This window comes from Thunnus thynnus, chromosome 7, assembly GCF_963924715.1.
Source record: "Thunnus thynnus chromosome 7, fThuThy2.1, whole genome shotgun sequence".
NCBI lineage: Eukaryota > Metazoa > Chordata > Actinopteri > Scombriformes > Scombridae > Thunnus > Thunnus thynnus.
This window is the reverse complement of record NC_089523.1, coordinates 32,994,534-33,008,235: the sequence shown is the minus strand read 5'-3', so window position 1 is coordinate 33,008,235 and position 13,702 is coordinate 32,994,534. Positions and strand designations below refer to the sequence as shown.

The 13,702-nt window shown below is 35.8% G+C and overlaps 1 protein-coding gene across 1 annotated transcript; it reads right to left on the bottom strand.

Annotated features, from left to right (window-relative positions):
- Window positions 1–1,372: 1,372 nt before the first annotated feature.
- On the bottom strand, window positions 1,373–13,064 carry chp2 (calcineurin-like EF-hand protein 2). Its single transcript, XM_067595560.1, has 7 exons — window positions 12,901–13,064; window positions 9,679–9,751; window positions 8,443–8,523; window positions 7,372–7,496; window positions 7,205–7,266; window positions 4,809–4,931; window positions 1,373–4,081 (listed from the first exon to the last, which is right to left on the bottom strand). Exons 1-7 carry the CDS (start codon window positions 12,965–12,967, stop codon window positions 4,028–4,030), a joined length of 585 nt encoding a protein of 194 aa, XP_067451661.1. The 5' UTR covers window positions 12,968–13,064; the 3' UTR covers window positions 1,373–4,027.
- Window positions 13,065–13,702: the final 638 nt, after the last annotated feature.

Below are 13,702 nucleotides of genomic sequence, written 5' to 3'. Positions count from 1 at the left end.
CCGGAGCCGGAGGAAGCTTCCTGAAAGCTGACCAATCAGAACAGAGTGGGCTCATCAGGAGGGCGGGCCTTAAAGAGACAGGAGCTAAAACAGCCTGTTTCAGACAGAGGCTGAACTGAGGGGCTGCATAAAGGACCAGTACAAGATAAATAAGGAGTTTTTAACTGGAAATCATGCAAAGATATTCCAGTAGAGCCCCAGAATATAAATATAGAGCTGGAAATGTGCAGAGTATGTGTTCTTTAACGTTACTTGATTAGGAGTGTGCAGTGATCAGTGTTCTCAGTAAGCTAGCGTTAGCTTGTGTCTGAGATAGACGGGCATGTTTCCAGAGAGTGAAAGGCAACATCCTGCACTTCTTGTTTGGAAAGTTCTGTCCATAAACTGCAACTCTGTGCTTCAAAAAAGCTACAATGAAACCAACATCTGACATCACACCTCGCTACATCCATCTTTATAATCAGCCCTTGATTTCAGCCTGACTTGGAAAATGTTTTTCCCAGTTTGGTTTGGCAGAACTTGACAGACCTAAACCTCCTCCAACACCTTGATGTATGAACTGGAACGCCGACATATGGACAATAATGTGTCCATATTCTTGTACAGCATCTGAACCCTTTTCCATCCATTTCTTTAAACATTGGAAAAGAGGGTCTGCGTCCAACTTCAATTAAAATGAGAAAAACTTCCCACGCTCTCGCTTACTGCTGGAATGTTTATTATTTTACAACATTTCATTCTCTCCGACCTTCATCAGCCCATGAACATATCAAAAAGGAAACATACACAGACTCCCACTGATACAGGATAAGAGTATAAAGTCATTTCAGAGTAATTGCATAGAGTGCATTCAAAAGTTAAGTCGCATTTCTCAGATATCACTTACTGTGGGTTGACAGCTCCAACCTTTACATTCATTTATCATTTCAAAACAAAAAGCAATTTCCAATTAAAAACACTTTGATTTAGAGACGAAAACCAGCTGTATCAATTATTCATTCTTTTTGTACATGTTAGATAATTTCCTGGCTCCAAATAATAATAATAATAAGGCTGAGGTGTGTGCAGAGGAAGATCAGGCTGCACAATGGGTTTTTTGTTTGTTTTTTTCTCATTTGGCGTGCAATTGTGCTTAATGGCCCAAAATTACAAAACATCCTTGATGTTTACTGAGTGTGTTTTTGTACAATTTTTCATCTGCTTCATAGCTGTCAACAAATTCTGCAACTCAAGTCTAAGTGGTCATAAAATGATTACGATTGTAGAAAAGAAGAAAAACATGTTTAAACATTGTGTTCTTACTGATTTATTTGACCTCTTCGGGCCTCTAAAAAGTATTCAAATTATGTAAATTCAGATTTTGCAGACCAAGTCAGAGTTGAGTATTTTATTGCGATCACGCAGTATACTTGCAAGTGGGTTTGCTCTTAAGGGGCGAGACCTTGTACAAAGGATACATGATACATTTATACTTTGTTTCAGATTCGATATGACAGTGAAGAGAATCAGACATCCTCTAACAACAAAAGAACAAAACACCCCCTCATCTTTCCCTAGCAAGCAGCAGCTACGCATCAAATCTAGAGTAAAATGTATGCATGGGAATATGGTATCATCATGCATAACATTGCCAACTAAGGTTATAAGTCAAGCACAGTGAGCAGTTTATATTAGTTGTATGAATTTCCATTGCACAGATAAAACTAACTGATGAGGAACAATTGTTTGGTTGGTTAAACAGCTCAAAATTCATGAACTAAAATCCTTTCCAGACATGAAATATGTGACGTTGCTGGTTTCATCAAGTGATGTTGTTTTGTCATTCAGAGACTTTTATGTTAATGTTCCTAACAGCTTCATTTAGAGAGAAAAACAAAGAAACAAACAAAAATAGTTTCATCACAATACAATAAAACATTAGCAATGACACCAATAAAAATTAAAAGCCAAAATTTGAAAGACACGTCTTTAATTTCTTTTTAAAAATACCGAGGGAGATGTAACAGAAACCCAGCCTCAGCAGGTTTCTTGCGGGACACTTTAGGAACAGCAAAGAATGGCAGCGGAGGATCTGAGAGTTTTTTGTTGGCACATAAAATAAAAGGCAATCGCTGATATATGAAGATGCTAGATTATGTAAGGCTGCAGTATTCTGAATTTACTGTAATTTTCTTAAAGACTTTTTAGGGAGGCCAGTGAAAGAGAGTTTCAGTAATCTAAGCGGCTTATAATAAAAGCTTGTATCAGCATTTCAGCGTTTCAGAGTTGTATCATCTGCCAAAATGGTCTAATTTTGGCAGATGATATTTATTTGCTTGGACAGGCTGGCAAACACTGACTGTAGTCTCTGTCTTTCTGCTTTTGAACCTGCGAGTAGAATTTCTGTTTTCTGACCATAAAAATGTTCTGATCCAAATGTTGATATCAGTGAGATATGAGGGTAAAAAGAACATTTAAAGAACTGTGGTTGTCTGGTTGAAATGTTGTGACATGACGGGACCTGATGGATAAGAAGGAGCAGAGGGAACAGAGTTCACAATGTGATGACGACAAGGAAGACGACTTTTACTTTGTCCGTTCACAGGCTGCATCATTAATGGGGTTTAAAACTTTTTTTGCAGATAAAGACTTAATTAATGAGCGTTGTGAACGTGAGGGACGGTCATCCCCACTTCTTTCAGTGGATTGACTGACAACGACTTCCTGCTGCTGTCAGTTTCATCATGTAACGTTATTAGAGAGTGACGAGGTGCTTCTCTCATTTAGGCCTAATTGCTGCTGGGTATTGATTTAATTAAACACTTAGTATGAATGAAAACTGAAAATATAGAGAGAGGACGTGTTGGTCTGATTATGACAGTTGTAATAATCTTCAGCTCTGGTTGAACCACAAGAGGAAAAGTAGTTTTTAAAGACTAATCTGATGTGAGAAGATTGATCTCACCTTAAAATTGGCCTTTTCACAAAATATCCTAGTTTATTAAACCAATTTTCTACATAAGATACAATTGATTTCTCTCTCTCTGCTCATGCTTTACCTTGTTCTGCGCTGCAGAATAAGAGGGCACCACAAGATAAACAATAAGCGCCAGTCAAACCTCAAACAGTGAATAATAACGTAGATAAACAGGATGTAAATATGATATTTCTGTTTGTTTCAAGTAGTAATGTGAGGAGTGTTCATCTCCTCATCGCTCCACACTGATCTACTTCTCTCTTCAGTGGAGCAGAAACATAAGTTTCTTTTCTAATCTTTACTTTAAACTGGAAAAGAAAACTACGTCAACTTGTTTCCATCTCCCATTCAACGCATTAATTATTTTTTGGAAAAAGGCAAAAAACCACCTCAAGCGAGAGTAAAAACTTTTCTATCAACCTTTTCTAATGTTATACTTCAAAAATGTGCATGACTGTAGCTTCAATTTGAGGCTTCATTAGCCAAACAGGTTGGGAAATACTGATCTCGATGTTCCAACATGGCACCAGGATCAGTCAGAATAACACAAACTGACCTTCTGTGCATTTGTGGTGCTTCACCGAAGTTCACTTTTTCTTCTTATCTCTCCTACATACTTGTCCATGCCTGTATTTACTTCCTTCTCATTCTGTATTCCTCCTACTAATGACATCTTGGTATTGTGCCAAACTGCATCCAGTTTGCACCATTACTGATAGTCTCTGAGTTTGCTCAGATTAGTTGGTCAAATCCACCTGCTGGGAGATGGCGTTCGCACTGGTTCAGGCTCCATAAAAATCAAGCAATGAGCTTCAGCTTCACGGTGTCATTTAGGTAACACACCTGAAGATGCCTTTTGCTGTAATTTTAATGGTTTCAGTGCTGTTGATGGTGTCAAAAGCAACATCTATTTTACATTTACAGATTATTTTACCCGCTGATCGATCTCTTCTTCCTTCTCACTTTGCTGCATCTTCATCCTCGTCTTCTCTGACAGGTTTCAGAAAGAGAACGAGCGTCTGATCATCTTCTTTTCAGCGTAAACAGGAATCACTGAAGCAGGACGTGTCTTTATTTCAGGAAGCGGATACTCATCTTGTGATCGATGTTAACTTTCTCCAGTGACTGAAAACAAAATAAAAAATAATTTATAAAGGTATATTACATCTTTTTCCTACCATATATGCAGACATTCAAGTGTCTGTAGGATGTGTTTTTAATTTCATGTGAAAGTTTTCATGGATATTTTTAAACATATTATTGAAAAAGCTACTTTCTCCTTTTTAATAAAGATATTTGATCATTACTGGAAGATCTTTGTTTGTTGGTTTGTGTTGATGGTAATCTTGTTCGTGTTCCCCAAACACATATTCACATGTAAATGAAAGCTTGTCTTGATAAATATTAGCAAATGTCTTTTTTTTATGTTATAAAACTTCATTGAAGGTTTTTTATTTATATGAGTTTGTGTTCTATTCAAGCATAAGAGTTTTAATTTCATTTTTTGAAGAATTAACAGGTCAATTCAGCAGGCAAATATTGTCACAATGCTTATTCTGTCTCTAAATACTAAAAAAATATATAGATAAAAAATAATATACATCTGTATTTACTATCAGGAATATATCCTAAACTTAAATTCATTTAAATCAGATTTCTGAAAATGATAGTACTGTTTTTGACCAGATCAACGTCCCAAAAGTGTCTATTTTCTTACCTAGTTTAGTTTTGATCTGTTAGTTTCTTATTTAATAGATTTTACAAAGTGAAAACTCAGTTAAAAAAAAAAAAAAAAAGAATCACTGAGAGTCTTCACTGAGCTCTGACAGTTTGGAGTCGTCGATCCTCTCACCTTTCTGAACTCATCAAAGGAGATGGCGTCGTCTCTGTCCAGGTCTGCTTCCTGTATGGCTCGCTCGGCGATGCACTGCAGCTGGTCCTCTGTCACCTGCATCCCCAGCATCTCCCGCAGCACCTGTCAGTCACAGAACCAACCAATCAGAGCTCACATTGGAATTAGTGGCTTGGCTCTTGAGTGGTTCAAATTGTCTCTGTGGAACTGTGGTAGCTTCATTTCCTCATCTACAAAACGTACCTGCGGAGTACCTCAAGGCTCGATCCTGGGCCTCATTCTTTTCTCTATTTACATTGAGCAACAGTTCATTTATTCAAGTACTGTACTTAAGTATAATTTTGAGGTACTTTATTTGGGTATTTCCATTTAATGCTATTTTATACGTCCACTCCACTACATTTCAGAGGGAAATATTGTACTTTTCACTCCACTACATTTATTTCACAGCTTTGGTTATTTTTCAGATTTAAATTTTACAAGTAAAACAGATGATGTATTTTATATTTTTCATAGTTTTAACTAATTTAAATCACTTCATAGAGATCTGTTTTCACTTCAACATTTATCTGTTGATCAATGTCAAATAATCCACATTAAACCTTTTATTCAATGTTGTAAGACAGTAAAACGTGTAATTTCAAGAGGGTTGAATACAGTTTTACAGGCACTGCATATCTGTAATATTACACTGAGTCGGGCCATTTTGCATAATTAATACTTTCCCTTTTGATACTTAACAATCAATCAGCTTTATATGTATAGTGCCTTTCATACAGGTTAGTGCAATTCAAAGTGTTTTACAGATGACTGACGGGCTGATAATAAGACTAAATAAGATAATAAGAATAAATGTAAACAGTAAAAATAATCTGAGACTAATGTACATAAAAAGATAAAAATGTAATAAAAAACAATAAAATAGATTAAAAAATAAGAACTAGATAAGACAGACATAAAAACAAAGTTTTAAATATTAATAAAAATAACATAAATTATTAATTAAAATAAATAATGCCCATAAAATATTGTAACCAAAAGCCAGGTTAAGTACATTTTGCAACTAATACCTCTTTACTTTTACTTGAATAAGATGTTGAATGCAGGACTTTTACTTCTTAAGTATAACTATACTGTAGCATTGCCACCTTTACTTCAGTAAAAGGTCTCAATACTTTTATACTGCATTTCTATGCAGATGATACACAATTATATCTTCCTGCCAATATTAGAAGTTTGATTGCCCTTCCAGTATAATTACATTGATGTCTAGGATAAACTGTTTGAAAATGTGCACTATTATCCTAATTTCTATGATTCATTGCAATGCATGTACCCATATTTGGAGCCATTTTTGGAGTTTGTAAAATACTAATCATACAAATGGACAGTAGAAAAGTGGATTGTGCTGTAGGAGTGGTTTGAAAAGTTTCTATGGCTCGTTTTTTTTTAAAAAAAAAAACTTTTTTAAAAAACGGAGAAAGATGCAAAATTTTCAGTCACTTTTTAAGACTACAGAGGATGAGTGCGATGTAAAATGTAACTTTAACTCAGTTTACAAATATGAGAGAAAGGGCTGCCTTAAAATTTTACGTGAAGTCAACAAATACTTCTAACATCACCAAAAGTTATCTAGACTTAATATTGCATGTTTATATAAGACCCTTGTCTTTGTTTGTTGGATTTAGATCTGTTATTTTATTGAACTACTCAAGTCTTTGTTTGAAACTGTAAATCTTATTAAGATGAAATTTGGCTTTCATTTCTTAACAGAGTCAGTTTTCCATTTGATGTGAAATGACTTACAGCTGTAGTTGCAGCTGTTGCTCTGTAGAGTCAGTGGGTGGGGACTGGTTTCAATATTAACCTTCATCATGGGTTGCATTGTTTTTATTGTCATGGGTTTTGGTGTTGTCATTTTGAGTCACTGGAGAGATTTAAGAGTTTTAAGAGAGTTTTAACTGCTGGGAAATCTGCTAACATGCTAAAGAAACATCTTTAGAAACTTAATTTAATGAGTTGAGTAATCTCAGCAGTTCACTCAACTCATCACTTCAAGTCAGAAAAACACATAAATATGAGTCCTGAAATGGTATAGAAAAAAAAGTCAAATTTTAGGTCAATTAACTTGAAATTATAAAAATTATATATTTAATTTAATGACAAAATATTAGTTGATTCCGCTATATTCCTGTATGATGTTTTTACTGTGTGTTTATTAAAGAAAGTTTTCTGCTATGAATATGAAATATCTAAACCAGGAAACTGCTGGGTAGTGAAGTAATCATATCACGCTGTCAAATAAATGTGTTTCAAATCGATGGGAACAGAGCCATTTGCAGTTTGTTTCTAATGTTTGTGCAGATTATCAATGACGAGTTGCAACAGTTACAAACCTGGAGAAGCTCCGCTCTGGAAATCTTTCCATCTCTGTCCTGATCGTACAACTGGAAGGCAACTGAACACACACCCACACACAGTTTTTCAGTTTGTATGTCATTTTCTTAGAGAGAGGGACAGGTATTGATGGATCAGAGGTCAGAAGAAAACAAATTGGACTGACATTTGAGTTTCCTGGTGCTGCTGTTGACCGGCTCCTGCTGCATCCCATCTTTGGGTCGGTTTGTGTCGGTCGGACGGAAATGAGCGAGAATTCGGACAAAGGAGGGAAAGTCCACCGTTTCCTGTCTGGAGAGAGAGAGAGAGGAAAGGGAAATGTTTCCTGCTTCCTGTTCAAAGTTGCAAACAAACACAGGATAAACCATAAACTGCTCTATAATACCACTACTGTCAAATCCAAACCCTCAAAACTAGAGTTTTGTTTTAACTTCATATGAAGAATTCAGTGTTTCTGCAATAAGTCCTTCAAATCAAACAACAACATACAGACGGGGGACAAATTAACGGAAAAACCAGTACATGTCTGGATGCTTGACCCCTACAGTGAGGGGATCTGGTGGCTCTGATATGCTGTTGGGGGCATTTTTCCGGCATGGTTTGGGTCCACTTGTCCCCTTTGAGGGTAGGGTCACTGCTAATCCATACAAAGTGATCACCTTCATCCTATGATGAAACATTTCTATCCTGATGGGAGTGGTCTCTTCCAGGATGCCCCCATCCATAGGGCAACAAGGGGTCACTGAATGGTTTAATGAGTATGAAAATGATGTGAATCGTACGCTATGACCTTCACAGTCACCAGATCTCAACCCAGCCGAACACCTATGGGAGGTTCTGGACTGATGTGTTAGACAGCGCTCTCCACCACCATCATCAAAACACCAAATGAGGGAATATCTTTTGGAAGAATGGTGTTCATCCCTCCAGCAGAGTTTGTAGAGTCAATGTCAAGGTGCATTGAAGCTGTTCTAGCAACACATGGTGGCCCAACACCTTTCTAAGACACTTTACGTTGGTTTTTCCTTTAATTTGACCTCCAGTCTGTACATCACGTGTGAAAGATACAGCAGTAAAATCTAGTTTAATATGCCTTTGGTGGTTTAGTTAAACTGAAGCAAACAGCTGCCTGGGTGGTCGAAAAAAAGAAAAGGGAAATTCTGTAGTTTATAGTCTAAAACTTGAATAACAGCAGTGTGTGTGTGTTATGAAGAGAAACATATGTAGACTGTTGTACCCGGGAGAAAAGAACGCGCCGATGATTCTGTCTCCGATGGGGTTCAAGGCCAACTCCGGAACTGTTTCGAAATCCTCAGGCCTGAGACAGACAGAGAACTGTCAGTAAATTAACATCATATATACACACAAACCGCAATCGACAATGCTCTTGTTATTTTTTTAATCCTAGTTGTTGTATATTATTTATGGCTGTTAATGTGTTTTGTTTCTTCCCACAAGAGCCTTTTCTCTTTTGTTTCATGATATATGTGACTTTGCTGCCGTAAAAACCACATTTCTCATAGAGATTTAAAAAGTACTCCATCTATCTACTCTGTAACCAATCACACCTGACATCTGTTATATATTTATTGATCACAAATGTAAACTGTAGCTTAATATTTTATATCTAACATAACACTCAGCTCCTGTAGTAATCCGTATTGTTGTGAAACAGCGACATCAGTAGGATCAGTAGTGAACTGTCTTTGATGGAGGCGTCAGCAGGTCCTGGTGGCCTCTATGGTTCTATGTGTTTTTTTCTAGCAGTGATGTAGTATTCAGATAATTTACTTAAATAAAAGCAAATGTATATAAAGTATGAAGTGTAAAAGTACAGAATGGCCTCTGTCAGTGTTTACTGGATCATTATTATTGATGTATTAACATGTAAGCTGTATTTTTATGTTGTACTTGGTCAAAGTGGAGCTACGTTTAACTGCCTGGTAGTTTAAGCAGTAACAATTCATAATATTTTATAATATGACCATATGTTTTTTCATTTAAAATCTTAATCTGAAAAAGTAACAAGAATTACTGCTGTCAAATAAATGTAGTGGAGTAAAAAATAAAATATTTTTCTCAAATGTAAAGTAGCAAAACACAAAAATACTGAAGAAATGTACCACAAAATTGTACTTAAGTATAGAACTTGAGTAAATGTATTTTGTTTCTTGCCACCGCTGGTTTCTACATTAACTGTTTTATCTTTTTAACCTTTACAGACATTCTACATGTAGCCGGCCAAGACGCACAGATGTATTTTCACCTTCAAATCAACAAAAAAACAAGGTTTACTGGAGTTTTCCAAAATGTTTGTGATGCAGAGTCTGAAAATAAACACACTTTTGTCAAAAAAACACGTCCATATAGTAAACTCAAATGTATTTTCAGACAACAAACTTCATGTTTTCTTTCAGGATGTTAATATGAATATTAATTATTTTTCCACACAATGATCCATCCGCCCACCAACCTGAGCTCTCCTCTCTGGTCTTTGTCCAGAAACTCGAACCTCTCGTACAGACGGAGGATGTGAGCCGCAGAGACTGAAACACAGAGAACGTTTGATTGATTACAGACTAATCGATACCTCATCATCAGTCCTCACAGGTTCATACTGCGGCAGGTCAGATACTGTCTGTTTGCAGGAGGTGGAAACACACTGAATCACATCTCTGCTGCACTGCTGACACAGCTTCACATTCACTTTGTTAACTAACAAGACTGTGTGTATTTGTGAGTAGAGACCATTTTTCTTGCATCAGGACATTTTTATAAAACACAGAAGAAAACTTCAAAAGTCTCATGTTTGGCGATTTTCTGTATTTTCCCTCTTGTCGACAAATCTCAGACGCCACTGAGCATGTGCAGGAACGCTGTTCTGTTTACAGGTTTGCTAGCTTGTTGCACTAAATAGCACAACCTCTGAACTTTGTGTTGTGTTCATATTGTAAATTTCTCAAAAAACTTCAGTATTAAGTCAAGAGGAACAAGTCACCCAGTGCAGCGATGTGACTCACTGATGTGTTTTTAATAGTTTTAAACAACAATGGAGGAATAAGATATATCAGGCTTTGATACACACACAGTACTTGTTAGTAGATCAGTTCATTGTTGGTTTGGATCCAAACATGAGATTTATTGACAAGAAAAAAAAATATTTAAAAAAAACCCACCAGAATTACCCTTTAAACAAACATAGATGTTGTTGAAAAGATTAATTGTTTTGTGTATTAAAATCGTTGCAAAATCTGAAATGTTGGACGCCGGAGTGTCCAGCTCCTGCTCACAACTACGTTTCTTTCAACTGCTGCTCACACAATTTATTTGACATTTTGTACAAATCTGTGTGCTTTTTGAAAGAAAGTAGAAGTATATATATATAATGTTATTACTGATGTTTTATAAATGTGTTATATGAAGGTATCTTGTTATATTTTTTAATGAAATATGAAATATGGCAGTGTCATGTGGGATGGTCTGAATGTTTGATATGATAAACTATATACACATATATAAAAATAAACACAGACTATGAATGATTTGTAGGATTAATTCATTGTTGGTTTTGGGATTTGTTCACAATAAGAAAAATGTACTTTAATGGGCTAAAAACAGCAGTATGGTCCTTTAAAATCACAAAGAATAAAATTATAAATTAAATGACTGAATGAAAAGAATATTCTACTGTAATACAACAGTAAACACATCTAGTGTTTAGTGTTGTCTGTTAACAACCTGCACAGCGTCTGTATCAGTGAGGACGTTTCAGGGTGTCGACACAAGAAACTGAGATAAACAACAGATGAAACCACACTGATGAGTTCAACAACGCTCACTGTGCTGCTATCACACACACACACACACACACACACACACATACACACGCACATTAACAGTAGCGTTGGTATAATGTGGTTTTAACAGATAGTTTGAGTGTGTAAGAAGTTTTTGTCCATTAACTCGTTCATTCTCAGTTTTGTCAAATCATTCCTGACGCCATGAACTCGCTTGTTCTGGAGCTTTCGACCACATCACACGGTCTTCATCAGCAGATTAAGTTTGTTTTAGTTGTAACAGAACTAAAGAAGCTCAAATTTTTTCAAATTTTTGAGAGCATCTGCAAATGAAGGCTGAGTAGGCGACATATAAAAACATAATACGATCTGATAGAAATGTTGAAAACTGAAAATTGAAACTTCTAACCAACTGTTTCCACCTGCTGCTCCAGTAGTTTATTAAAGGTGTAAGAAATCATTGTAAATAACGTAATCTCCCTCAGAACGTTGCTACTCTTTTTAAATTAAATCTTTAACTTAATTTATTGTAGATTTATTTCTTTTAAACTTGACTTAGTGTCTGTGAATTCATTTTAAATACGATTTTTTACTTTTTTTTTGCTTAAAATAAAAATTTTCAAATAAACAGATACACAAATACACTGAACAGAGTGCAATAAGGCTGCTATAAGTGACAGAAATTCTTCATGTTATAGTGACACTAAAAGAAATGAAAAATACATTAATGCATAATGCAAAATTATTTATTTATGAGCAAAACCTTACCAGACATCCATGGAGAAATATTAGGAAAATTATAGTGATTTTACACAACGGAAGTAAATAATTTTTCATACATGTAAAAAGTACTTTTATGTTATTTTTGTAGAGTTTTATAATTCAAGCACAAACAATATAAAGAACAAATAAGAACTCAAATGTATCTGGGCGTCTGGTGGAGTCATTAAAAGCATATTTTCTGTCTGTAAATGTTATTACAGTATAAAATACTGATTTCTTTTCAGTGTGTTTGAATGTGTAAAACTCAAACTAAATGCTTCCTTTTACACACAAAATGCTGTTCTAACATACAAAGTGAAAAACATAAACACATACAGACACATAATATTACCAAGAGTTCAAATAGTTACGACTAAACATACAGATCACTGAATCCATGCATCATGTGTTTCCAAGTGTTTCATTTCCAGTATTGCAGCATAACTGAAGCCTCCTTTATTGTAAACTGTAATTAAACCTTTTAAGGTTTTGTGTCTTTTAAATAAAAACAAACTTTGCAGTTGATACAGAACAGAGGCAGTGAAGTTTATCTATATTTACCCAAAATGTCTCATTTTATTATAAATACGACATGTTGCGATGCTCTGATAAACTCGCTATGTGATGTGTTGCTTGGTGTGATACGGATGTTTCATCAGATTGTTAAGGAGATTATTTGTAGCCTGCAGCAGGAAACCGTCTCTCTCTCTGTGTGTGTTGTGTTTTGGCTTTATGTTTCACAGCTGTTACCATCCATCAGCACAGACAACAACAACACTGTTACAGTCAGTTTACACGGCTGTTTACATGTGATGGTACATTAGGGAACAGACTGTGTAGCTATATATTGAAATTAAGGTGAAATATGTGACTTTATGGGTTAAAGCAAGTGTGTTGATCGATGAGAGACGTGCGACAGACCCCACAGACTCAAGAGAGTTTTAATAAAGATATTCTAAAATAGTTTTAATATTTATAAAATGATTAATGAAGTTGTTTTCCTTCATTTTAAAGAAGAGAGCTAATCTGCTCTCTTCTCTCCTTCTTTTCACCTCCTCTCCTATTTTTCCACAAACATGTTCCTGCCAAATATTTTTCACAACTTTAAGAACCAAAGCCAAAGAATCTCAACTCACAGCCGGTTTCTTCTATGAGCTCCTGAGCGTTTGGGATGTTGTTCATGCTGGAGCTGCTGGAGCCCATCCTGCTGCAGAAACACAAACCTGACTTTTTGTTTTTAATTTTTTTCTCGTGGTGTATAGCTGCAGTTTGCCGTCTGTAGCTGCAGGCTGACTTTATCTTTCTGTGTCCTGCCGGCTGCACCCTGGTCTGACTGTAGCCGTCCACCAGGCCGTGACAGACACTTTGCTAAGCCAATGAACACTCATCTAAGAGGCTCTCACTGACCAATGGGCTTCCTAGACATGCCCCAAAACAGACGCACTGCAACTTCATGATGTATTTTGAAAAGATAAATGCTACAGCAGACCAACTGGAAATTATAGAAACAATGCTTGCAGTTAGTGCAGATAAAACTTTAAAATGTAGAGAGATGATAATTAGTGATCCATTTATTACAGCAGCCCTCAGAGGGTAGAAAAAAAAACATGCATTTAATCTCTTTCTGTCTGTGTTTATTTAACCTTGTGCTGCTGCAGCCTTCATGTTCACGTGACACATTCAGTTCAGACTTGTGTTTGAAGTGTTACAGAAATGTTACAGCTACTCACCAAACATCCTAATGCTCCTAAAAGTAAAGAAACTTATAAAAATAAGAGGATGTCACACTGTTAATCTCTATCTAAACACAGCACAAAAAGTAAGGAAATGTTTGTGTTTGGTAGATTATTTCTTTGTTGTAAAAATGCTTCTTGGCAAAAAATCTTATACCGTTGGAAAGCCTGTTTATTTACCTTTTAAATGGTGCCACATTTGTAA

What these genes read in the sequence shown, in the direction of transcription:
- chp2 (XM_067595560.1), bottom strand. Translation starts at nt 12,967, where the DNA reads ATGGGCTCCAGCAGCTCCAGCATGAACAACATCCCAAACGCTCAGGAG. An exon ending in GACCAGAGAGGAGAGCTCAG is followed by an intron (nt 8,524 to 9,678) that starts GTTGGTGGGCGG and finishes TGTCTGTCTCAG; the next exon opens with GCCTGAGGATTTCGAAACAG. An exon ending in CAGCACCAGGAAACTCAAAT is followed by an intron (nt 7,267 to 7,371) that starts GTCAGTCCAATT and finishes GTGTGTGTTCAG; the next exon opens with TTGCCTTCCAGTTGTACGAT.